This window comes from Microtus oregoni, unplaced genomic scaffold, assembly GCF_018167655.1.
Source record: "Microtus oregoni isolate MIOR12 unplaced genomic scaffold, Mior012 000004F_ref0000308, whole genome shotgun sequence".
NCBI classification, from domain to species: domain Eukaryota; kingdom Metazoa; phylum Chordata; class Mammalia; order Rodentia; family Cricetidae; genus Microtus; species Microtus oregoni.
The window spans coordinates 36,472,017-36,497,390 of NW_024543063.1; the positions used below are offsets into that span (position 1 = coordinate 36,472,017).

Sequence of the window (25,374 nt, forward strand, 5' to 3'; positions counted from 1 at the left end):
GTAGGGGCCAGGGACAGCTAAAGACGGGTGGGGACGGCAGCAGGACCTTGGAGGACCAACACTTCTATGAGTATAAAGGGAGGAAAGGCCAGGACCCTTCCAGATTTACAGAAGCAGCGGAGGGGAGGAGTGAGCTACAATATGGAGACCCTATCTCCTTCCTCCTCCTCCCCCAGGTTGAACCCCCCCCCCCCCACGAGGAAGCTGGAAATATCTGGAAATAATACAGAGTAGCAAGTGGGCAGACTGACTGACTGACGGGGAGAGCACTGGCATACAGAGTCCATTAAGAAAAAAAGCAATTAATTTTCCAAAGGCCTTTTTTTTTTCTCTCTCTGTTGCTTTTTGTTTGTCTGTTTGTTTCCTTTAAAAACCCAAACCAAAACACCACTAAGCACTAACCCGACAGCTGACTGGTCCAGACAGTACTACACGCCAGGGGGCAGGTGGGGAGGGAGGGCTGGGCAAAGACTTCATAAATAAGAGCGGGTCCCAGACCCGCAATTTGTCAACATTTCTTAAATAGGTGCGTTATTTAAATCTTATGTACAACAAGAACCACTTTGCATAGCGATGGTGGGGACATAGGACGATGGGGTGACAATGACTGAGAATTCCTGTCCCAAAGTCAGGGGCGAGATCTCGACTCGGTGCACCTCCCGGAAGAAACAAGCATCCTCCTTCTGGCCCGAGTCATGGCATCAGGCTGGATGAATGCCCCCACACAAGGCATCACACAACAAAGGCAGAGAAAACCCACACAGGGATCCCCGCCCGCCCCTCCCCTGCCCTCCCTACCCGCTGTTCTTCTTCTTGTTGCCACCAAGGCTGCTTTTGATCAAGGTCTAAGGTTCCGATATGAAGCTCTAAGAATTAGGCGGGGGCTGGGCGTGCTGAGGATCCCCCACCCCTCCCCCCCTCCGCCCCCCAAGACTCCCCCATCTAACCCACAGCCAGTTGCTGGGGCCATCCCAGGACCCACTGCTCTACAGCTATTAGTCAAGAGTCGTTTTTTTTTTTTTGTTTTGTTTTGTTTTGTTTTTGTGCGACACCATCCATGCACACAGGGGCTTCACCAGGCTTCGGTGTAGCGGACATCCACCTCCTTCAGATTAGGAAGTTTGGCCTGTGGGTGATAAGAAGGTACCTCGTCAAATACCAACCATAGGGTAGACAGCCTGATCCTCGGGGGGAGGGGGAGCTGGAGTGTGTGTGGGTCTCTTACCACCTACACCCTCTCCATTGTGAGGCTGTGGGCTCTCAAGGCTCTGGAAGGGGCTGGTGACCTTAAACACAGCACAGGACATGTGGCCTCAGAGACATTAGGCAGTAGCTGCAGAAACCACAGCCCCGTGGAATCACAGTTGCTGAGAGACTTCGCTGCATATCTGGAGTCCTGAGGGTTGTTGTCTCATGACTGTAGCCACACTGAGTCCCGCCCTTGGCTCCCAAGTGGCGTTAAGGATTAACCCTGACATTCAAGGAAAGCCCTGTAATAGACTATATATTCCTAGGTCCCTTCCCATTGTTAAATGAGATTGGGCAGAGTGGATAAGGTCCCAAGGCAGCAACAGAAGCTGGCCTGGACTCTTCGTCTTGGAATCCTCTGTTCTTAAACAAAAATATGGTCCCACCTGACACTTTTATTAATTTATTTATTTGAGACAGAGCCTCACGCAGTCCAGGCTGGCCTCAAACAGCTACGAAGCAAATGACCTCCTACTTCTAATTCTTCTGCCTTCAGCTCCGAGTGATGCAATTACAAGCATGGACTACCTCATCCGTTCTATATGGACCTGGGCATGGGGCACACAGTGCTCACCAGACAAGCGTTCTAGCCACTGAGCCCATCCGCAGTCCAATCCACTTGCAAGACTCTTCTCAGTCCCTGCCCTCTGTTCCTGCTGGCAGACTAGTCTCTCAACAGCTGGCTTTTCCTTCACTTACAGAGGCATCTGTCTCATTAATGGTGTCCTGCCTTTACTTCCTGCCTTCCCAACATCCCTTACGCCCACCAGCCCTATTTAATAACACACACACGCGCTTTCATGCACGCCAGGACACACAGAGACAAAGGTGGCCTGCTTATTGCCCTGTCCTATGCCCAACAATCTTCAATGGTTTCGCCTGCCCAGACAGAAGCTGCAAGCTGGGGCCTGTGGTCACCAGTACAAAGCTGGGAAACATCTTCAAGTCACGCTTGCCAGTCTAGGAGGCTGTGCAGAAAAATACAGATGTCTAGGTTCTTTTGGAAAACAAAGCAAAACAAAACAAAACCACCAAAAAACAAAACAGGAGGGCTGGGCCAGACTGCCTACTGAACCATGTGGATTTGCCTGTCATTTAGCACAAACATCTTTCTTCAAAAGTCAGGCAGTTCCTAGATGCCCCAGCAGAGGAAAGAGGGAGGTTGGTTAAAAGTTGGTATCACTGACTTGGAACCATGACGCTCTAGAGTGTAAAAAAATAGTTAAGGGGCCGGGCAGAGGGCTCAGCAGGTAAAGGGGCTTGTTGGACAAATCTAGAGACCCTGAATTTGATCCCTGGAGCTCATGTAAAGGAGGAAGGAGAGAACTGACTGCACATAGCTGTCCTCTGACCGCTGTGCCTGTGCCATGGGCAGCATGTGCGCGCGCGCGCGCGCGCGCGCGCGCGCGCGCGCGCGCACACACACACACACAACGTAATATTTTATGAAAGATAGTAGGGGCTAGAGCGATGACTCAGTGACTGCTCCTCCAGAGACCAGAGTTAGGTTCTTAGCATCCCTGTCAGGTCGTTTGCAACCACTGGCAACTCCAGCTCCAGGACATTTGATGCCTTCTGAATGCACCCATACACGTGACACACACACATTCTCTCTCTCTCTCTCTCTCTCTCTCTTTCTCCCCCTCCCTCTCAAAATGAAAAGACAAGTAAGTGATTTGTCCTCCTAAGCACTAGCTCCCACTCCCCTCTTCCACTTGATTTCACTGTCGCTGTGGCTCTGGGGAACTGGAGCACAGGATGCCGTGAGAGCCATGCTTCTCATGCCGCTACACGCACGGGTGCCCCTCAGTGTGTGTGTGTGTGTGTGTGTGTGTGTGTGTGTGTAAATGCACAGATGGAACTAGCAGGTGCAAGTCCTGGTGGCCACACTTCTTTCAAGTCTGACCCAGTGCTGAAAACACTGGCCGGCAGAGGCACCCTGAGTTGTGTCTGGCTCCACCGTTTCACCTTTACCTCTCCCACTGAATGCCCTCCCCCTGTGACTCCTAAGTTCTGTGCCTCCTGGGAATCATGACCTCTCTGATCACACATCATGGCAGCCGCTGTCTGGCCTTCGTTCCCTGCCTGGGCATGGCAGGTGTTACTACATCCATGCCTGAATCAAAGAGCAAGCCCAGCTGTGGCTGGGAAGGTCAAAGAGAGTGACTGATAGTGGTTAGAGGGCCACCAGGAGACCCTGGCAAAGGAGGGTCCTGACCAAGGGTTCCAGAGGGCTCTCTGGCAGTGGCTTCTAGGACGTGGGGGTGTCTCTGAGATCCAAAGCTGGATGTGCCGAAGGCCCTGCCTCCACCTCGCTAAGTGTTCCGATGGATGAAATGTCCCAGGTGCCACATGCAGGGCCTCCTCCTCTCCCTACTCAGTTGCCAGGCCCAGTCCTGGCGGCCTGCAACAGCCTAGAGAACACATGACCTGTGTCTGCCCTGGCTACTGCTCCCATAAGTCATCTCCCAAACAACAGCTAGGTTTTCAAAAGTAGAACTTGGCACCTCACTGAGAACCTCAGGGGTATTCTGGGGGGGGGAAAGATCCAGTCTTTCTGTGACTCAATGAGGATTTCTATGGTCCTCCTTGTCTGTCACACTCCAGTTGTGCTCGCTATAGCCAGGGCCTCCCTGTCACCCTGGACACCCCAGGCTTCTTATCCTTCGGATTCAACATCTGTGGCCTCTTCTTGGAAGGGACAGAGCCCTGGCCGGCTTCCTTTGTCACTGCCCTCACCCCTACCCATCTTTATCTGCTTCTGGTGCACCAGCCCTTATGATGGAGAAGCTTCTCTAAGGGTGGCCAATGGGGGAGGGGTGGCCAGAAAGGGAGGGGATGGTCAGGGAGGGGAGACCCAGCAGGGAGGACTTACCTTCAGATCCTCGTAGGTGTCAGCCGAGAGCTTGGTGCTGTTCATATTTAAACTGCAAAGACTCTTCATGGCTGGGTAAAGAGAGACAGGCAATGAGGCCACATGAAAAGGCTACAGCAGGATGGGGACACTCAAGCTGCAGGCCGCTCTCAGTGTGGATGGGGAAGGAGCCGCTATGGTTGTGGGTTCAGCCGTCATGACCACCAGGGCTGTCTATTTTAAGCTCTGGGGGTCAGAGCTGGGCCTTTTCTTGGTCCCCAACCTCTGACCTTCTCTCCCCTTCAGCGTCAGACTTGCCCTGGGGATCCTGAATACTCCCTGCCTGGCATTGCTGACCCACGTCTCTCACTGTTGGTCTCAAGAGCCAACATCAAGTTGGGGTTCATGTTGGACCATGCAGGTGTTTGCTGGAGACACATCCAAAGGCTTATACTGAGATGCTGGGGTGGGGTGGGGGCGTGACATGACAGACCAATGGGGGTTCTGCACTGTTAATTAGACCTAGAACCCCCCTCGCGCGCGCACACACACACACACACACACGTACGTTTCCTGTAGGAATATCCTGCAGGGAATGACTCAAATGTCACTCATGTTCCCCGTATCAGAGCTCCCACCATCCAGAACTGTAGGACTGTCACAGCCACTTCTGTGATCTACGGTTACACTCCTTCTGCCACCTCCCAGAGGCCTGCTTGGCCATTCTACCACTGAGTCACAAGGCCTCTTGTCTAAGGAAGCAAGTTAGAAAACGGCACATGTGGATTCCCAGGCTCACAGCCCCCTTGAGCAGAGCTGTACGGAACCAGTATCCTAGACCCTGTCCCAGGCCTCTCAAGCTGGACAGGCCCAGGAATGCCTGGGGACCCAGGGGCACAGGGGTGCGTTTCTGAGCAGCTAGCAAGGCTGGAGCTGCTGGCTGGGACACCAGTGACAATGGTGGGTTTTGGTGGCTGGACGGAAGGCACGGGCTAGTCTCACAAACGTCCCTGTTTCCTCTAGATGGCTAGTTCCCCGAGGGCAGGGACACCCCCTCTGCTTGTTCCCAGCACCTTGTCTGTGCCAACGTGCAACGGGTCTGCTACAAACTGGTTAATAATGAACCACCTGCTTCCTTCTCAGGGTGCGCAGCTGGGGGAGGGGGGTCAGCCCACCTGCCGCAGACCGGGTACTCACAGCTGAGGGCCAGCAGGCCGGCGTCGGTGACTGGGGTCTCACACAGGTTCAGCACCTGGAGCATAGTGAGGTGTTCCGACAGGAGCCGCAGGCCGGCGTCTCCAAACTGTGGGGCACACGGGTTCTTAGCCTCTGCAGGCCCAGGGGAGGGGACCCTAAGGCTGGGCAGGAGTGGGAGGGGGTGGGATCTATCTATGAGGCCATGCCCTCTTTTCAGCACACAGCCCTCCTTCCTGAGTTCAGATCTAGTTTCTCACCAGGACATAGGCCAGGCAAGGGCCTCTATCAGAGTCTGAACTTAGGCTCTGAAACCTGAAAGCAGTGCTCAGGTGGCCCTTCCAAGAGATGGAGGAGCCTGTGTATCCCATAGGGCTAGGCCAGTGGTACCATGCTGGGATCCAGCAGGCTCCAAGAGAATACTCATGTATCCCTCCTCCCTGTCAGGCTGGAGAGGCCTAAGGTGAACTCTCAGCCCCGTATCTTCCAACTCAGGAGCCTGTGCAATGTTCCCAATTGGGAAATGGGCTGCCAAGTGGCATGGGAACTCCAACTTCCTCCTGTCTGGGGGAATGGGTTAGGGTTACACATGCAGAGTAAGTGGCTAGGCCCATGAGCTCTGGGCATGGGAGGTGAGGGGGAGGACAGGGCGCGGGGTGTGGGCGGGGCGGCACCTGCGTGGACCACAGATTGAGCTGCTTGAGGGAAGGCAGTTTGATGAGGTGCTCGGCGCAGGCACTGGTGACGTTGGTGAAGGCCAAGCTGAGGTTCTCCAGGTTTCCAAAGGAGCCAGAGCTCAGCAGGCGGGCCAGGTCCGCGTCCTGCAGTGGGTGGGCATGATGCTCAGGGCAGGCTGGGGCATTTACCAGGGAGGCCTCACGCCCACTCCCCCCAGTCTTGTCTGCAGCCGACACGGGTTCTCTGACCACACCGAGGTCTTTGTGTCCCCAGGAGCTGAAAGGTGGTGGCTCAGCCTTGTGGTGTGACTCATAGCTTGAGTCACGGCTGGGCTGCAACCAAGGCCAGCACCCTCCCAAGCAGAGCGTGCACATTCACATGCGTGGTGTGCCTGCATGTGTGTGTGTGTGTGCACGTGTGTGCGCGCGCGTGCAAATGCAGAGGCATGCACACCCCGTGGCCAGCAGCTCATGTGGAGTTTCCATGTGAAGAGCTGGTTGCTGCCCTCAGTCCCAAGTCAGCAGAGAGCCACCTGTGCCGCAGACCCTGGACTGAGGGTCTTTATTTTGACCTTGAGCTGTGCCCCGAGTTACAGCTAACTTCCCAGCCTCCTCTGCAGCTAATTATGGCCAGGTGCTGAATATGGAGAATGAGATGCACATGGAACTTCTAAGAAGAATCTCTAAGGGAAGGGCGGGCTGTTCCCTGTCACTTCCTCCTTCCTTGCTGGCTGGGAAGGAGCCACAGTGGCTGGAGCCTGGGCAGGCTTCCTGGTCCATGAGCAGGAAGCCATGCCTTGAGGAGAGTGGGGTAGCAGGAAATTAGATTCCCAAAAGACCTCAGAAAATGGGAAAACGGTGTGCAGATCTCATAGGGTAGTAAAAGTCAGGCGGACTAACAGTCCAGGGCTTAGTAGCTATTGTTACCATGGTTACTAGCAACCCCTCGGTAATACTGCCGATGTCACCAGCAATCTTTTGTCTTTTTTGAGGGGCTGAAGACTGAACCCGGAGCCTCCACGCATGCTAAACTGGGGCTCCACCCATGAGCTGCGACCGCAGCCTCAATATCAAAGACAAGCTTCGGCATAATATCTTCAATTCTGCTTGGTTTCCATCTCTTCCTCTTCGGCCCAATTACCTCCTAGAGGAGCTGGCCCGTCTCCCGGTCCCATAGTCATACCTTCTCTCCCCTCCTGGCCATCTCTCACCCCGGCATCTGGACAGTTCACTTCCCTGCTCCACCCATCTTGCCCCGCCCCGCCCCACCCCACCCCCACAGAGACAGAAACTGACTTACCGTGGACTTGGAGGGCAGTGTTAGCCTAGTGGGCCCGCCTTTCCTTTGCTGCAACAGAAATGAGACCAGGTGAGTCGTATGACCCCTCTGCCACCAGCCCCTTGGGCAGAAGACACCGTGACGGTCACCGCCTATGGCATAGGTGACACCAAGAAACACCGGCAGAGGCGGAAGTGCGGGTGCTCTGATTGGAAGGGACATCACCCAGCCAATTCTCGCTGGGGGAAGTGGCGCCCACTTCCGTCTCAAATGACAGACAGGTTTTACACCAGAGGTCTGATGGTAGAGACCTGGGCTGTGCACACCTTCTACAAAGAGCCACACAGTGGGGAGGGGAGGGTGGCTCCAGGGGAAAGGACAGCCCTCACGGGCCTGTGTGCACCCATGCAGAGACAGCCTCTCAGCTAGGACGGGGTATGACAACACCGGGGCCTCTGCAACGAAGCGGATGTGGGTTGTGTGACATCGGCCCACAGGCTTTACCTCTTCTGCGCCCGCCCGTCTAGAACCCTGTGCGAAGGGCAGGGAACAAACCCAAACGCTCTGGGTGTGGAGAAGCAGTCACAGGGGGCCACCCCGTGTTCTGGGAACAGCGGGCAGTGGCAAGGACTTACCAGCTCCTTCAGCTCCCGCTGCCGGTCGCACAGCTGCTCGTACATGCGCTTGCCCACGTCTGTGCTCTCCAGCGTGGAGATGATCTGCAACTGGGTGTCATTGTTGTCGATGATGTTGTATTCCAGCATCAGGCACAGGATCTGCAGGAGTCAGGAGGCTGTGTCAGGGAGTAGCCTGCCACAGGACCTTGGCGTACGCTACTCCCCCACGTTCAGAGTACTCTGCCTTTGCCCCCGGGTTAACGTTTCAACCCTACCTCCAGGGAAATGTAGGCTTTCCCCCATGGGCCAGTAAATTCTTTTCTGTTCGCATCCCCTTGACTGATGGGCGGCTTGGTGACTACTTTCTAGAGGGTAGAATGTGGCAAGGAGGCGCTCCCCAATTCTGACAGCTCTTATAAACTGTTGTCCATGGGACAGACGTTCTGTTAGTGTCTGGCTTTGGGGGACCTCGTGGAGTAGTGGGGAAGAGGAGACCGAGGAGGAACAGTTGGGCCCCGGGCTTGTCCTCTTGGAAACTGAGCAATCATCCTAAAGCCACACAAAGCAGACAAGCTGGGGCTGCCAACTTCTGAGGGACTGAGAAAAAAAGTCTTGCAAAGGATGCCACGGGCTTTAACCCCTATGGCAATTTCTGGAAACTCTAAAGGAGAACAACTCAGGCAAGCCTAGCTACCCCTTTGTCTGTTAACGGTTCTGTGCTTCAAGAGGAGACAGTTGCTATGTAGTAATAGGTAATCAGAGCAGAAACCTGGAGATCGCTGTGATCGACACGGTGAATGAACCAGCAGTGGCCTGAGAAGGGCAGCCGCACGCTCAAGAGGCTGCAACCACACCTGCCTTGCCCACCCTGCCTGCTCCTTATATGGACCCCGTGTGAGGACACCCGGGCCAGGACCTCACCTCCGCCATGGTCTGGTTCCCTCTCAGTGCCAGGAGCATGCAGGGGCCCAGCTTGTTTTCCGCCAGCGAGAGCAGAAACTTTTTGGTCTTGTAACAGGAGCCCATGAGGATGTGCACCTGGGAGGCAAGAAGACCGAGGTGAAGCAACCGGGGTACCACCGCAGTGCCGTCCGTGACCCTCAGTGCCAGCCTCTGTGGGCAGGGACAGGTGGGGAACCTCCCTGCTTGTGCCAACAGCCTGATCTCCCATGACTGTCACGCCATCCCTACGGACGGAAACCTTCTCCCAAGGAGAATAGTGACTGAGGACACGTTTAACACTGGACACATATGAGACCACACTGGGACGGGCTGCAGGCAGCAGGCGCAGTCACGCAGACAGATGAGACAGAGGTCACTGGAGCTGTCCAGGGGTGCAGAGCTAGCATGAAAGGGCAGAGATGAAACTGTAGGTCACATGTTCCAGAGGCGGTGGTGCTGGTGGTAGCAGAGCCGCGAACCTGAATGTTGGAATGTTTCTGCATAGGATGGTAACACTCACATTCTATCTACTCTACTACAGGAAAAAAAAAAAGGAGCCCCCCCCCCCACCTCTTGCTGGGGGCTGCTGTATTGGGTCCCGTGAATTCTTAGCATTGAGGGTACCAGGTAGAAATTTCTAGGCAGTTCTTGCTAGGTGGGAGAACAACAGGCTGGACTCAGGTGGCAGTTAGGCTGTCCTGTGCCCTGCTTTCTCTGCACTACTAAAAGATGCTTTGAGAGATCACCCACCCAGCAAAGCCTGCTCTCTCCTGAGATACGCTGGACGGGGTGTTGCTTGTATTTAGTTAGAGGTGAGGTCACAAGAGCAAGGGCTCCCCGAGCTGTCCACAGAGAGACCAAACATCCTGCAACTTCATACAATAGCAAGGGCCTTCTGGAAACGGCAGCCTAACCCAGGAACCACTTCTCGCCATGTGTCTCCATGGAAACATTTCTATCCCCACGGGTGCCTGCTTCCTTCCCTGTCTATATATTCTTCTGGACCATCGTTAACAACTCTGGCGTACACATGAAATCACTTGTGCGGGAGCTGACTCCCCGTGTCCTCTCTCACACTGAGCCTCCGCAGGAAGGGGTGGGGGAGACAGCGAGCACTGCCAACGGTAAAGCTGTGATATCAGGAGAAGCCAGACATGACAAGTAGGCAATTGGGCATGTTTATAGGTACATGGGACACGCTTAGAAAGCAGGTAGGTCCAGGGCAGCAGGGAGGGGTTTGGAGCAGATTCGTAAGGAAAAAGACCTAAATTAGACCCCCTCTCTTTTTTTTTTTGTTTTTAGAGACGGGGGTTTCTCTGTAGCTTTGGAGCCTGTCCTGGAACTTGCTCTGTAGACCAGGCTGGTCTTGAACTCACAGAGATCTGCCTGCCCCTGCCCCTGTGCTGGGATTAAAGGCGTGCGCCACCACCGCCCAGCTTAAAAATAGACCCCTTGAAGTGGTGTCTCAGAGGATATGATTATTTATCGTCATTGCACAGATCTTGCTCAAATTCACTGTGGTGACTGTCTAACCTGCAAATTAGTCTCCATCAGTCTCTAGTAAAGACAGGAATAGCCTGAGCAGGCTCAGGGGTCTCGGAGTCCTGGTGGCTCAGTGACTATCTCACGCCTGCCACAACACATAATTGCTCTGATGCTCCGGGACGTCTCTTTGTCTTGTTTTTACATATGAGGAAGCTGGAGCCCAGACAGGTGAGTCAGCACACAAGGTCAGCTGGTGGAAAACTGGGCAGTGACCTAAGGCCCAGGTCTAGCTGACGCCTGCATTTTCTGCACATCACATGACCCCAGAAGGCTATGCGATCTGTGAATGGAGTTGGGTGTGTCAACAGTGACTGAGGTCACTGGCCACTTGGGCAGAACTTCTGTCCTGGGGAAAGAGCAGCCTGAGTCCCTTTGCTACAGAAGAAGTCACTACCTCTAGATAGTAGCTTGGCCTAGAAAAGGGCGTGCCAACAAGTCCTGTCAAAAGAGCCACTGGACCTCTCTGGACCTCTGTTGTGGCCCAAGGGTGATTCTGTGACATTGGTTCTCAACTGTGGGTTGTGACCCCTTTGGGGGATGCTGAATGACCTTTTCATGGGGGGGGGGGGAAACACATATAAAATATTTACATTAAGATTCATAAAATTACAGTTACGAAGTAGGAACAAAATAACTATGGTTGGGGGTCACCACAACATGAGGAACTATATTAAAGGGTCACAGCATTAGGAAGGTTGAGAACCACTATGCTATGGTAAGAAAGCACCAGAAGCCACTGTGGATGCAGTGACTGACTCAGTGACCTCAATCCCTTCACCTAGGGTGGTGATGACCCTGAGTCTGGCTCCCAAGTCCCCCATTGTGAGGACTGGCTGAGCAGGTGGCACTGCAGTCAGTACCTCGTGACAAGCTGCATCTGTCCATTGCACAGAAAATCACCATGACAACCAAGAGTGATCTTGGACCCTCAGCTGCCTGGATTGTAAAATGGAGGGACAGTGAAGGTCCTCACTTCCCAGAGCAGGTGACAGGCTGGGGGTGCGTCAGGCTCTTGGCTCAGGTAAGCAGGAATGCGTGACACTCCCCCTTCGGCCCCCTCCCTCTTCGTAGCTGGCACTGTGCTGGCCAGAAGACTTGCAGGCAGGGCCACACAACCGTTGGCTGCTGTGCAACTCAGGATGGAAGAAGCCCAACGCCCACCAGCAGCTTCCTGCGGGGACCCCACGTACCATGCTGGCAAACAGCTCCCCATCATCGTCGCAGGCCACCCCTCCAGGGCTGTAGAGCTGGAACCAGCCATCCTTGCCGGCCCGCACACTCAGCAGGCACGAGTGGACCTGTGGGCAGAGGACAGACACACGGTCAGATTGAAACAGGTACAAAGGAAACGTGAATGGCATCAACAAGCCAGGCAGTCAGGAAGGACACGAACTTCCTTCAGCCCCACAACCATTGACCTCCGACTAAGTCCCACAGACCTTCGGGGAAGTCCAGCCATGTGTCCTCAGCTTCTTAGAACAGCCACGAGGCCGACTTAGCTGAGGAAAGCTCTGAGGGAGACAGGGCTGTGGCCTCCCAGGGCAGAGCGGCCCCGAACAGGCCCTGTCTCCCTACTTTTTTCTGTGTTTCTCTCTGGGTGGGCCACTTCCTCTCTCTTCTGCTTTGGTCTCTGCCGTCTCTGTGCCCAGGGCTCTCTCTTGCTCTCTGCCCCTCCCTGTCTGGGGTTTATCAACTAACCTTAGGCTTGGGGTGTTTGCCTTCTTCTGCCCCACTTCCCACCTTTCTTCCGTGGGCAGTCTTCCCTCTAGGCCTGTCCTAAGAATCTCAAGCTTTCTCTAGCCCTGAGATTCTCTTCTGTGAGGTCCTCACCCCCTTATCTGCCTGTCTGTCTTTCTCTACTGAAGGGTCTCTGTCTAGACTGGGGACAATATTAGAGGCCAAAGAACAGCCCTCCTGTCCCTTCCCAGAGTGGTGAGTAGGTACAAGGACGTCACACCTATACCCACGGTGCACATGTGCACGCGCGTGCACACACACACCTGCTCATTATGCCCTCCCTCCAACTCCTCAGAACAGATTTTAAGTCGGGACTGATCGTCAACTCGAGGGTGAGGCCCAAGGCTACCGAGTCATTTGTGCGCAGATAGGTCTGTCACTGTCCCAAAAACAGACAGCGAGTCTCCATGGAGATACTCCTTGCTACTGTCTGAATAGCCAAAGTGACTGTCTAAGGCCACACCTGGATGATTACACACAAGACCAGGCCCTACTGTAGAAAAAAAGGAAGAAAAAAAAAAAGGCTTACTTCCTGTCTTGGATCCTCTGCAAACCTCTGAATCACATACTTCAGTTCCCTGGAAGGAAGAGGGATGGGTCATTTGCAGGCCTGAGTGGACGTGTGGACGTGGGGTTGGAGGAGGGTGGAAGAAAGTCAAGGCACACTGGACATTTCCTAGCAGGGACTGGATGTGAGTCATAGGAGACTGTGCAGGAGGTCCCTCTGCAGCCTCCCAAAGTGCATGTGACCCCAAGAATGGGCAGAGGGAGGCTGGCGGTGGCAGGGGTGTGACAGTGACCCAGAGCAGGGGGCACTCGAAGCAGGAGAAGGCGGGGTGGCTTCTCTGGCATACTCACTTGGTGAACTTCTCATGCGCGAGAGCTCTGTACCAAAACCAAAGAGACAAGACAGTTAGGCGTCTGATGCACAATGCTCAACACACCCTCCAGGGACATCGAGACTGTAGCTCTGATTAGAAGAACATAGAGGACATTGACAAAAAAATGTGGCTATCTTGTCCCTCCCTGTGACAAGGTGAGGATCACAGTTACGTGAATAGGCTGAGCCCCCAGTGTCCCCACAGCCAACAAACACCAGGTCCACACCAGTCAACTGCAGAGGCACTAGCCGGGTGCGGGGGTGCACGAACGTGAAGGCACATGCGGGCTCCAGGGACCCAGGTGTGTTTGCTAATTGTTCCACAATTAAGACAAGGCTGCACTAATTACCAGCGCACATTGCCAGGCAATCAGGGACCATTCTTCCAAGTGAATTGCATCATGGGCCACTGTCAAGCGAGTCCTAGGGCCTGTGGGGACAGCTGCTGCAGCCAATGATGCCACAGAGAGGGGAGGCTCTAAGGAGTCGGATTTCTCCAGTCTCCATTCTTGGGGGCCCTGAGGGAGCTAGCGGGGCCAGCAAATGGGGCAATTACTGGGTGTAATGTCCCCCTCCGAGGAGCTGCATTCACAAACACAGGCTCGCTAATGGGCTCTGCAGAGAGCCCCAAGTGCCTCCCAAGGCCCAGCAGCTTCCAATCCTGTCAAAACAGGCCCGCAGGCATGTGAAGCCGGTGGCTCAGCTGAAGCTCTGGGCAGGCTGTGACCCACCATCACCCAACTGTTTCCCATGATGCACTTCCTGTTAGGAGGAGGGTGGTGAAAGAGAGGCAGAGGGTGCATCCATTTCTGGCACATTCAGAGTGTGCTGTGAGCTAACGGTGGGCATTAAGGCACAGTGAGTGTAGCTAGCTTTCCCCTGCAGAGTCCAGAAATGCTCTTATGTGTGCATTTTCCTTTCTTTGTTGGTGCTAGAGATTGACCCCCGAGCACCGCACGTGCTAGGTGTTCTCCAGCCTTCCCTCCCTTCTTTGGCAGACAGGGTTTTGCTGGGTTGCTCACACTAGCCTGGAACTGTAACTATAACAATGGTTATCAACCTATGGGTCGCAACCCCATTGGGAGTGAATGACAGATATCGAATAGCAGATATCCTGCATATCAGATATTTATATTACAATCTATAACAGTAGCAAAACTACGGTTAATACAAGATTTAATTTTATGGTTGGGAGTCACCGCAACATGAGGAACTGTATTAAAGGGTTGCAGCGTTAGGAAGGTTGAGAACCACTGATTTACAGGCATGTGCTACCATGCCTGACGTGGTAATATATCAACTGTGGAGTTTTACTGTCCCCCAGGGAGGGAGGGTATTATTGTTCGCACTTGGTGCATAATTAAAACCTGTTAAAGCGACCATAGGTTAGGCACGGTAAAGATAGCTCTGACCTCCTCTGAGTCTAAGGGTTCCCTATGTCGCAACCACATATTCTATGAGACTATTCTGACCACATTCTCGGTGTTTCAGAGGCTCACAAAGTCAGGCCACATCTCCATGTCTTGGCTGTGGGCCCCAGCTCCGCTCTGTAACACTGTGAGCCTCTGGAACCGACACCACCCCCTCCCATTCAGACAGGGCGTGGTGGGACTTACTCTTTGGGGAATGGAATGGGCTGAAGCAAGCTGGCCAGAGACGGCCTCCAATCATCATAGTCAGACCTAGGATGAGAGAGGAAGTCGGTGAGGAGTGGCCTCAGGGAGGTTTTCCACAAGCAATCCTGCACGACCGTAAGACGGCAAGTATCTGGTGTTATCACACAACGTGGATGCTGCCCCACCTACTTCCTGGACAGTGTCCACAGCACAGCATGAATCAATAAAGAACATTCCAGACTCACACAAGAACCAAGGGGCGACTATCTAGCTCCCCAGGATCGCATACCCCCCTTGTTCAGAACTGAGACTTTCCTGTCTCAGTTCATTGCTCTTTTGAGCTATCACCGAGGGTGAGGGACTGATCTAGGTCTTTAATCCCTAAATCCATGTTGATGCCCCAGACCTTAAGACCTCAGCATGTGACATCTGGAGAGACAGAGGGCCTCTAGGTTGGACCCTGACCCAATCTGATTGACATGAGAAGTATGTATAGAGAAAAGCCCCCCAAGAACTTAGAGAAAGGGAACCAGGGCAGGCTAGCCTGCCACACCTTCACCTGTCTCCTCAGAACTAAGAAGAAGACACTGTAGTTATAGCCACACGGCCTGTGATGAGGTCACAGTAGTTCAAATATGTCTCCCATCGCTGGCTGACAGATCCAAAGGGAAGCCTACAGACCAATTCGAGAAAACCAACCAACCAACCAACCAACCAACCAACCAACCAGTTTGAGGCATTGTCCTCATCTACCAGAAACTTCTTTCTTTTTAGACAGGGTCTCAAGGCCAGTGAGACGGCTCTGTGGGTAAATGTGCTTTGTCCCCAAGCCTGACAACCCGAGTTCATGTTTGAGCCCCAGAATTCACATGTTTGAAGAAGAAAACTAACCCCTGCACAATGTCCCCTGACCTCCACAGGTATGCCGTGGTATTTGAATTGAATGCACACATGCATTCGGCAGCTCAAGAGCAAACCTCAAGGTAGTCTGTTTTCATGGCACGAATCTCATCTTTTCAGTGGCTGGGTGGATAGCTGGCCCCGGGCTTAGAGTCTTATTCTCGGTCTTCTTTGACATTCAGAATTCAGGTTTCCTGCCATCACCTCCACTAATGAGCTTCCCACATGGTCCATCCCCTGCTCCCACTCCTTCTTGATCTTCCAATCCCATTCAATCTATTGGTTTTGATTTTGAGATAGGTATCTCATGTAGCCCAGGCTAGTCCTGGACTTGCTATGTCGCTGAGGTCCTCCTGCGTCCACCTAGGATTTCAGGCATGCTTTACCATGTGTTGATTTGTGCAGTGGTAAGAGTGGACACCAGGACGCTGAAAGCGAGGCAAGCGCACTCACTACCAACGTAGTCACGTCTGGTTCACCCTTCTTGATTTTTTTTACACTGCCGATAACCTGCCCAGCCGTGTATACTCTGTCCCTCTGTCTGGGCTTCCCATAGAAACACAGCCTGCTATTTTTCAGCCCCAGAACAAATGCTTCCTTCTAACAAAGCACAGCTCAGATAACCCTTGGCTCTGGACTATTCCCGCCCTACCGGCCTCTGAATGAACCCACGAGAAATGCCTTCAGGACCCAGATCACACCCTGGAAGGCTCTAAGGAAAGGCCCAGATGGACAACATGGAAAAGAATTGCCAGAAGGATCTGGTAGTGTTAGATAAAGTCATAACAGTGATATGGCTGACACCTAGGCACGTACTGTGCCCCCGCAGAGGGCTCAGATTTGATCACTTCATCTCTGCGACACCCTCAAGAGGTGGGGGAAAGGGATGTCTGGGTTCGGCAGTAGGAGGTGAGGGGCATGATAGCCTGTTGCACTGTGTGCTGGAGGCTGCTAGACCTGTGGGCTGTGCCAATCGACGGTCTCAGAGCTCAGAGGCCCCAGGGATGTATGCTGGAATGCCTGCTCTCCCTGGTTCCTTTCTGGGTGTGTGTGTTGCGGGCGGGGGCGGGGGTCACTTATTTATGCAATGAACTTGCCTTCCTATGATGAGATCCCCGCCACCCTTAACTATATGGACCCATGGTCAGCACATCAAAATGTGACTTCCTATGTTGTGTCCACTGTGTACCACATGCTTTCTTCTGAGGCCCTCCTAGAATCTTCCTGGTCAGGTGGGGGTCACTGTCATTGCTTTAGAAACACAAATGCTGGAGCGTAGGCATCTCAGCCTTGGTCTCAGGTCAGAACTGAGCCTTGAACCTGTTCTGTTCCTGGCTCCTGTCTATGTTCTGCCTACTAGGCAGTCCAGCGCCTCACTAGAAGGTGACCAGGTCATACCTGCAGGAGAAAGCTACACTTGTTGGGTCTTTTTTTCTATTAAAAAACAAAAGTTTTTTTTTTATTTTTATTTTTTACCCCACCCCAAAAAACAAAAGTTTTACAGGGGCCGGAGAGATGACTCAGTGGTTAAGAGCACTGACTGCTCTTCTAGAGGACCTGGGTTCAATTTCTGCACCCACACTGCAGTTCACAACTGTGTGTGACTCCAAAATCTGACACCCTCACACAGACATACATGCAGGCAAAACACCAAAGCACATTAAAAAAAAAAAAGTTTACAAAATAAAATTTGGAAGCTTGGGAGGGGAATGGCTTACTAGGCAAGAGTGCTTATGAGGTCCTGAGTTCGAAACGCAGCACCATGTCAAAAGCACACGCCTGTCATCCTAATGTTGAGGTGAGCAGGATCACGGGGGCTTGCTACCTGCCTGCCTAGCTCCAGATTTAGTGAGACCCTGTCTCAGGGAACAAGGCAGAGAGCGACAGAGTAGGACGCTGAATGTTGTCTTCTTGACTTCACGTGTATATGTGAGATACATGCGCACACCACACATGTATACTATACATACATAGAAACAGTTAAGATTTGTTCTGTGTAGAAAGGCTTTCAGAGGACTGGAGAGGTGGCTCAGAGGCTAAGAGCACTGACTGCTCTTCCAGAGGTCCTGAGTTCAATTCCCAGCAACCACATGGTGGCTCCAAACCATCTGTAATGAGATCTGGCACACTCCTCTGGCGTGTGGGTATACATGGAGGCAGAAATTGTATACATAATAAATAAATAAATCTTTAAAAAAAAAGAAAGAAAGGCTATCAGAGACCCCTAAGGAGATTTAAACACTTAAGTCAGAATGTGGTTGAGGGAGTGGACATGGGGCTCCTGGGGGCCTCAGAATCAGGGGCATCATCTCCTTTCACCTCGGCTGCTCTTTCTGCCTGGATGGAAGTATGTCTCACTGCCATGGTTACACGTGAGTCCGTGGTTTCAATACTGCATCCCACTACACCCTGCTCTTCAGGTCACTCCTTTGGGCACGTGGTGCTCCTCATACTGAGAGATTGACAGCTGGGACCTTTGTCTTCAAGCACAGACCCTGGCTTACCATCGACAGGCAACAAATGCTTCAAGAATATGTGGATTAGTGCTTGGATGGATGGATGGATGGATGGATGGATGGATGGATGGATGCGCTGACTGATTAGTGCTTATACGGATGGATGGATGGATGGATGGATGGATGGATGGATGGAGACCCTGAAAAAGCTCTGAGCTTTCCTTACTGAAGACCCCAGGCCTGGTCTTGGCCAACTCAGACTACTCCAGGCTGGCCCAAAGCAGGTCAATCCTGATGTGTCTTTGGAGTATGGTCCCTTCTTCAAGGGTTGCCAGGGGAGGCTTGTGGTGGCTTTTCAGAGGTGTCACATTCCAGTGATGCCAGAGCATACCTTGGAGAGCTTGTGGTAAAAGGTAAAAAATAAAGCACTGTCTGACTGGCCATACTGACCCATATTCCCCGTGGCCAGTGGTATACCCAGAGTTCTGAGTGTGGCTTTCCTCACCCTTACAATGTCCAAAGGGCCACTTTCATTCCACACCATATCACCTTCCCTTCTTGGTTTTTTTTCACTCACTATGTAGACCAGGCAGGCCTCGAACTCAGAGATCAGCCTGCCTCTGCCTCCTGAGCACCTGGACTAAAGGCCTGCACCACCCCTCCTGGCTCTATCTTCTTCCCTTCTTTACCTCTCATCTGGATTGAGCCAAATGTTCACTCTCACCAAGAACCATGGGACAATGGAGAAAACATCCCGTTACTGACACCTCACAGCAGTCCTCCACGTAGAGGGCAAGAGAAGCAACCTGAGGCCCAGAGGAGCCAGGAGCACCATCTCAGGTTACTCAACAGATAAATCCGTGTCTATTAGACACCGGCTTTTTGCCACCCTCAAGCGTGCTGAGTGCCACAGTGTTTGTTTCCTAAGATGTCAAGAAATTATAACTGTGCCTTATCCCAACTCTATCCTAGGACAGGAAACACCGCTATGCTACAATCACCAGTTGTGGTGACTCCCCTATACTGAGTGAACCTCTACGTGTGTTGCTCACACTATGCCATCATGGGCTGGCTGGAGGGCTAAACTCAGGGAGGTCAGATGACAAGTTCCTGTCACAGATTAGAAAGTAGCACCGGGGAACATGCACCCAGCTCTCTAGGACCTAAACCTGCTTTCCTTGACACAAGACACACTGAAGCCCTCTGAACCGCATGGGATTATTGAGATCCAGCAAGTCTGAGGGCCTGCAGACCACAGATCTAGGAGTCAGCCTGGTTTGACAAAGTTTGGAAACTTGGTCTCATTCTAGTGTGACCCTTCTTGGCTTTATCAGACTGTTCCAGGCCTGGGCATGGCCCCTGACCCCTGGCCCATGCCCCGGAGTTGCAGCAGAAAAGGAGTTCTGGTCAACCGGATGGAGCAGAACACTCATTCATGAACATTTGTAAATGAAGTAACGTCTGTCAGTGGTGAGAGGCTTTCAGGCCTGCACGCTCCCGGGGGGGGGGGGGGGGGGGGAAATTACCCACATGGTAAGGTGCCTGGGGCCCACGGGAGACAGCCCAAGGCAGCCAGCTCTGACCTGGAAGGCTGCTGCCATGAGGGTAGCTCAGAGGAGCCCACAGCCAAGAGCCTGGGGAGACTCAGAGTGCTGTGGCTTTGGCCAGGAAAGAAACGAGACTCCTCTCTGCCCTATGAAACCTGGATCTGAGCTCGGTTCTCGGTGCTCTGAAGGCATTTTGGAAGTTTCTTCCTTTGGCTGTAGGATCAATAAATTGGGTTGTACCCTCCCTCGGCCTCAGCTGAGGGGACACAAAGAGGCTGGCACTGATTTTGAAGAGCCCCCTAGTCCTCTTAAGGACAACAGGAAGTACAGACAGGTGACTGCTGCCGTCACATTCTCCCTCAACCACAGGAGTCCTTGGTCTAACTAACCATGTATACACACATGTATACACATTCAGCTTTAGACACCACAGTCCTTACCTGGGAGCACAAAAAACCCTGTTGTGCCCTCCCGCACCCCACATTCTGGTTTACAAGTCAGGTGGACAGAATACCCCAGTGGGCTTTCCCCTCCCACCTTTCCCATTCTGGTTTATGAGTCAGGTGGCTGGAAACTCACACAGTGTGAGTAGGACTGAGAACAAACAGATGTTATGAGACCGGTAACACCACAGGATGCTGGAGATGCTGGAGGACTCCCTCCGCCCCCCGCCACACTCGCAGATACACTTGACTTTTTGCTTTGTTTTTGAAATAGGGTCTCACTCAGTAGCTCATGTTGACCTGGTACTCACTATATAACCCAGGTAGCCCTTGAACTTGCAGCCATCCTCCTGCCTTAGTATCGGAACACTCTTGTTGCTAACACACTTGCCTCTACGCACATCTAACTTGAGCGTGCACACACAGGCTCCTCGGCCACAGCCACCCCTATAGGACTCAGGCTGGCAGCAGGACCAGACTCCCGGCCACTGCCATCCCCATGGCAGCGGGGTGGGTTCCAGGGTACTCACAGCAGCTTGAGGATCTCCACGTGGCAGCCAAGTGTGCGGCCGGCCTGGGGGCCCAGCTCGATGCTCATGGTGCCACATGCTGGGCTCACCATGAGGCAGTCGATGAGGTTGGGCTCACTGTCGTTGCCCGTGCTGGCCGTCAGCGCCGGCTTGGCAGTGCTGGTGCGCTCCACCTCCACGTGGACCTCGCTGGAGGCCACAACCACCGACTTGAGCCGTGGCTCCGACAGTGTGGCTTCCTGAGACACCAGGTCGGGGCTGGGGTGCAGCAGGCGCAGAGGTAAGGTGGGCTTCCGGTCGCATGGTTGCTGGCAGCCGTTCCGGATCTCCTTCAGACTGGGGGAGTTGTCGCGGCTGGAGAGGGAGAAGAGAGACGTCAAGTGTGGGCAGGGGTCAGCCTTGGCGACCAGAAAGCCCAGCACTGAGCAGAGATGAATGAATGTCTATCCTCGGGATGCTGAGGCAGGAGGATACCCGCAAGTTTAAGGCTGGTCTAGACTACATAGTCAGTCCCCGTCTCAGCAAAGGAAACTGAAAACCAGAGGCCATTGGGGACACAAGCCCAGATTTCCTGAGCGTTCATGCATCAGCTCAGGGGAGCTTCAGGTTGCTCTAAAAGCCCTGGAAAAGGACCACAGATGTAGAGCTGTCATGAAGTCCATTAGGACTGAAGAAGTGGAACGCGTGTGCACAGCTCGGGAAGAGGAACACTGAATCTGGAGTCCAGAGTGGTCTGCCATCTCCATAACCCATCACAGCTTAGCACAGTGGGCACTCAACATACACCTGATCAACAAATGGGCATTCACCTGTGACAGCCACCTCGTGCTGGTGCATCTAGACCAATGCCACCTCACGCTGTGACACCCACCTGGTGCTGGTGCACCCAGACCGAAGCCACCCCCCACTGTGACAGTCGCCTATCACTGGTACACCCGTACCAACACCCCCCCCTGGGTCTTTCCTGACACACCTGTGACACTTGAGCAATCCAGTCCCGCTCCACTTGTTCTCTAAGGTGAAGCTGCCCCTCTCACCTTGATGCCACCATGCCCTTCAGGAACCATTTCATTGCCTGCCCAGCCAGGTGAGAAAACACAGCGTCCACCCTTCTCCTGGGAGCTAATAGTCCATGTCCATGGCTCCCAAGACCCACATTCTAGTGGGCCTGGACTCCCCAGGGGTCCTTTTGGAGCCCCCCTCTACATTCTGGCATCTCCAATTGTCTGGAGGTTTCTAACGCTTGTGCTAGGTGTCATAGGGTGGTGACTGAGGAATTGGGCTTTTTGGGCCACAGTTGCTTAGAAAACGTGAGATCAAACACTGCTTTCTGGAACTTCTTTGCAGCAGGACTTGTCGGAGCCCTGACCTGATAAAGCCCCTTCCAAAGCTCCCCTCAATTCCTGGGACAGCATCCTCAGACATGGCGACAGCAGCAACAGGATCTGGGGCTGGTGTCCACGCTGCCGGGCACCGGGTTTCACACAGGCTCTCACAGATACAATCTCCCAGGGGCATGGGAGTCAGACTCCACAGGGCTAAGTGATTTCTCTCAACATCACAGCCTCTGAGTCTGAGCAGCCAGATCTGGAGCCTGCCCTCTGCTCTAGGAGCTAAGGTACCACTAAAAAGTTAAGTTTCCAAGACCGCTGGTTTCTCCTCCAGGAAGTCCCCTTTGATTTCCTCTTCCTGCCATGGACACGTTCCTCACCTGAACTCCAAAAGCTTATCTTTTTTCCTATCCTAGTGGACACTACCTTTCCCTCAACCAGGGCACTTCTGAAATATCCCCAGACTCAAGGAGCTCAGCCCTAGGGAGGCGGACACCAACAAATGCCAGGGCATCCACACGACTGAGCACAGCAGGTAGCGGAAGCTTGTAACTAAGCCTGACAACCTAGTTCAATCCTTACTTAGACCCTGCAAGGTGACAGGTTAGAACGACTCTTTTAAGTCATTCTCTGGCCACATGAGCCTTCCGGCAACAAACAAACGCAAAAAAGAAAAAAATTAGTGCTTACAAAAAGAAAAAAGGAAATAAAGAAAAAGAAAGAGCTACTTGCTTAGGTCCCTCTCAAACCTGTCACACGTGCGCCACGTCCCCAAAGAGAAGCAAACACATACATACTTTGGTGTAGAGGGCTGGGCCTCGCACTGGCGTTCCACGTGGCAGCCCCAGGGCTATGTGCAGAATTTGAGAACAAACTCGGGGAAGGCCTGAATTCATTTTGCACCTGCCGGGAGCTAGGGTTGAGCACAGCCCACTGAGGGCGCTCAATAAACACGTATTGGCTTTGATGGGGGAAAGCAATCACTGGCTTCTGGAAACCTGTGAACTCCACAGTGGGCGGAAGCCGCATGCGGTCTGTGAGGTGGGGCCTGCGCATCTCCGTGGGCTCAGACCTCATCTGCTCCCCCGTGCTCGGCACTCCAGCTCCCTCTGTTTGCCTCTGCTGGGGTCGAGGAGTGGATTTTCAAGGCCTCTTGGCTCTGCTCGGTGATTTTCCAGACAGCCACGCTAACCTGGGTCAGGCTGTCTGTTCTTTGAGTGCGGAACATCGTGTGCTCACCGGGAGTGGTGCGGAGGCCTGGAGGACACTGGGAGGGACTGACCAATGGGCCAAAAGGAAACAACTCGGCAGAACCAGGCCTGGGGGGGAGTCGTGCCATCAGCTGGGACCCCCAACTCTCGAGGACTTCCAAAGGCTCAGCTGCGCTCCGCTGGGAGCCAAGGCCAGCCTGCGTGGGAGGAACAGCAACCTATTGTATCTGCCTCATGCCTTCATCATGACCGGTCCCTCATAATGGAGGCTCTGCAGCCTGTCTCTCACCCAGCAGCAGGAGAGGGGTAGTGCTGGAAGGGAAATCCCCAGAACATCCCTCCGCTACCTAAACTTACTGTTGACTCACCCATGTTCTCAGAAAACGTAACCTAGGCCACCTTCCTCTTAAGCGTGTCCTCTGGCTCAGCATCTGCCACGGGTCAGTCTGCAAACCTCGCGCCCCACACCCACATGCTGAACATAAACCTCATTTTTTATTCGTGTCATTAGTGTGTGTGTGAGTGTGGTGTCGTGTGAGTATGCCTGCTTGCATGTCTGTGAGTGCCTGTATGTGTGGGTACACGGAGTGGCCAAGGGTCAATGCTGGGTGGTCTTCCTTTATTACTCCCCACCTTATCTACTGAAGTGGAGTCTCTCATTCGAACCCAGAACTTGCCAATTTCCCTGGCCTAGCTAGCCAGCTTGCTCTGGGGGGGACCCATCACATCACTAGGGATTACAAATGGCTCCATGCCCACTCATAAAAGCCCAGCTTTTACAGGGGCTCTAGGGATCTGAACTCTGGTACTCACACTGGGACCGCAAGCACTTGACCTGCCGAGCTCTACCTGCTGCCGACACCATCCCAGGGGAGGTCCCTTCTTCTTCTTCTTCGGCTTCTCTGTCTCTGGTCTTAGCCACACTAATTGCCTTGGCTCCTCCTCTGCAGGGACCCTCTGCCCATGAGTAGCAAACAAACTCCCGAATCCCCCCCAATAAAGTCTGCATGTAACTTCAGCAGGCCGGGTAGCTGCCTCTGTGGCAGGTGTTCAGGACCACAGATGGGAAAATGCTGTGCTGGCCATCAAGAGCCACCCCTGGGCCTTTGCATATGCTGTTTCCTCTGCCCAAACTCCTCTTTCTCTTTCTTGCCTCCCTACTCGTCTATTGTCTTCATAGCGCCTCCCTGGAGGACCCTTCTAACTTTCTTCTGGCAAGCGTTCTCTTCTGTGGCTAGGGGTCCAAACAAACACCTCCAAGACCACACCAATCAGTCAGGAAAGGCAGCAGGGCCAGGGTATCCTTTCCTTTCTTTTTTCTAAGCTGTAGAGCCCTGTCTTGTGCTGGCAAAAGGCCAACAGCCACTTCTCTAGGACAAAAGTGCCTCCCCCATCCTCCGTCTATAGCAGCATCAACCAGTTGCTTTGGTGTAAATCCCACCTCACATGACCCCACGCTGCCGAGGTGATGACACCACCAACTGTGGCACATCCCGAGACAGACAGGAGCTGGTATTCCTATGGGATGGAGCGGCACAGCCTTTGAGCTGACCCCTGGGATGTGGCCACCCTTTCCAAAACAAGGAAATAGTTTATTATTGCCTGAGGTCTCCTCGCGATGTCAGGACCAGGACCAAGAATAATAATCCTCCACTCTCGCGCCCTGCTACCTAGGAACACCCCTCATCTGTCAACACCCCTTTCCTGTCCTTCTTTGCCTGCTGGTTTTAGTAGCGCTATTTGCTCAAGGCCAGTGACCCCAAAGGCACTCGGGCCCTTTTGTTGAGAGAATACCTCAGTACATGTTCTCCCCCCCACCCCACCCCTGCTCCGGACACCGCCCCGCTCTGATAGAGTCTAGATGGTGGGGGCCCCTTGGAATTGTGTAGCGCTTCAATTGAACAACGAGGTAGCTGCAGCAGACTCCACCATGTCCTGCATCGGCCTCTGAGGACCTAAGAGACTACTATAGAAAGCTGTTCACAGATCAATGATACCCGTGTGCCCCTAAAGAGCCTCAACCAGGACAAATGGAGTCAGTATCGAAACTGGGTGGAAGGTGGGGGTGACAAAGCATACAACAAGCATGCCCCGCCTAGTCTCCTGCATCAGGGGTCCCAGGTGAGGGACACAGCAACTGCCCCCAGTAGCCACAGATGCCACCTACCTCCTAGGCACTTAAGTCTTCCTGGGGCTCCTCTCCCAGGCAAGCACCCATAGTAAGCGGCTTCTGGCCCCCTCACTACTCCGTTTCACCTTGTGTACGCCTGTCTCCCCACCTGAGAAGGTTCTGGTGTAGTCAGAGATCCATACATGTCCCCCAAGAACAGTCACCCCAGGAGGGGAAATGCTCACAGGCACAAGGCA

At 53.4% G+C, this 25,374-nt stretch overlaps 1 protein-coding gene across 3 annotated transcripts in view; it reads right to left on the reverse strand.

The window, feature by feature from the left end:
* Positions 1 to 1,023: 1,023 nt before the first annotated feature.
* The window catches only part of LOC121447191 (c-Maf inducing protein), a 191,439-nt gene continuing 167,088 nt past the window's right edge, over positions 1,024 to 25,374 (reverse strand). For all 3 annotated transcript variants that reach the window (XM_041650303.1, XM_041650304.1, XM_041650305.1), the window contains 12 exons: positions 20,466 to 20,819; positions 14,590 to 14,655; positions 12,952 to 12,978; positions 12,623 to 12,671; positions 11,547 to 11,654; positions 8,791 to 8,907; positions 7,888 to 8,028; positions 7,274 to 7,321; positions 5,971 to 6,117; positions 5,300 to 5,405; positions 4,124 to 4,194; positions 1,024 to 1,126 (listed from right to left, as the gene is read on the reverse strand). In XM_041650303.1, coding sequence (XP_041506237.1) covers positions 1,073 to 1,126; positions 4,124 to 4,194; positions 5,300 to 5,405; positions 5,971 to 6,117; positions 7,274 to 7,321; positions 7,888 to 8,028; positions 8,791 to 8,907; positions 11,547 to 11,654; positions 12,623 to 12,671; positions 12,952 to 12,978; positions 14,590 to 14,655; positions 20,466 to 20,819 — 1,288 coding nt within the window. In that variant the 3' untranslated portion in view covers positions 1,024 to 1,072. The remainder of the gene's footprint in view (positions 1,127 to 4,123; positions 4,195 to 5,299; positions 5,406 to 5,970; positions 6,118 to 7,273; positions 7,322 to 7,887; positions 8,029 to 8,790; positions 8,908 to 11,546; positions 11,655 to 12,622; positions 12,672 to 12,951; positions 12,979 to 14,589; positions 14,656 to 20,465; positions 20,820 to 25,374) is intronic.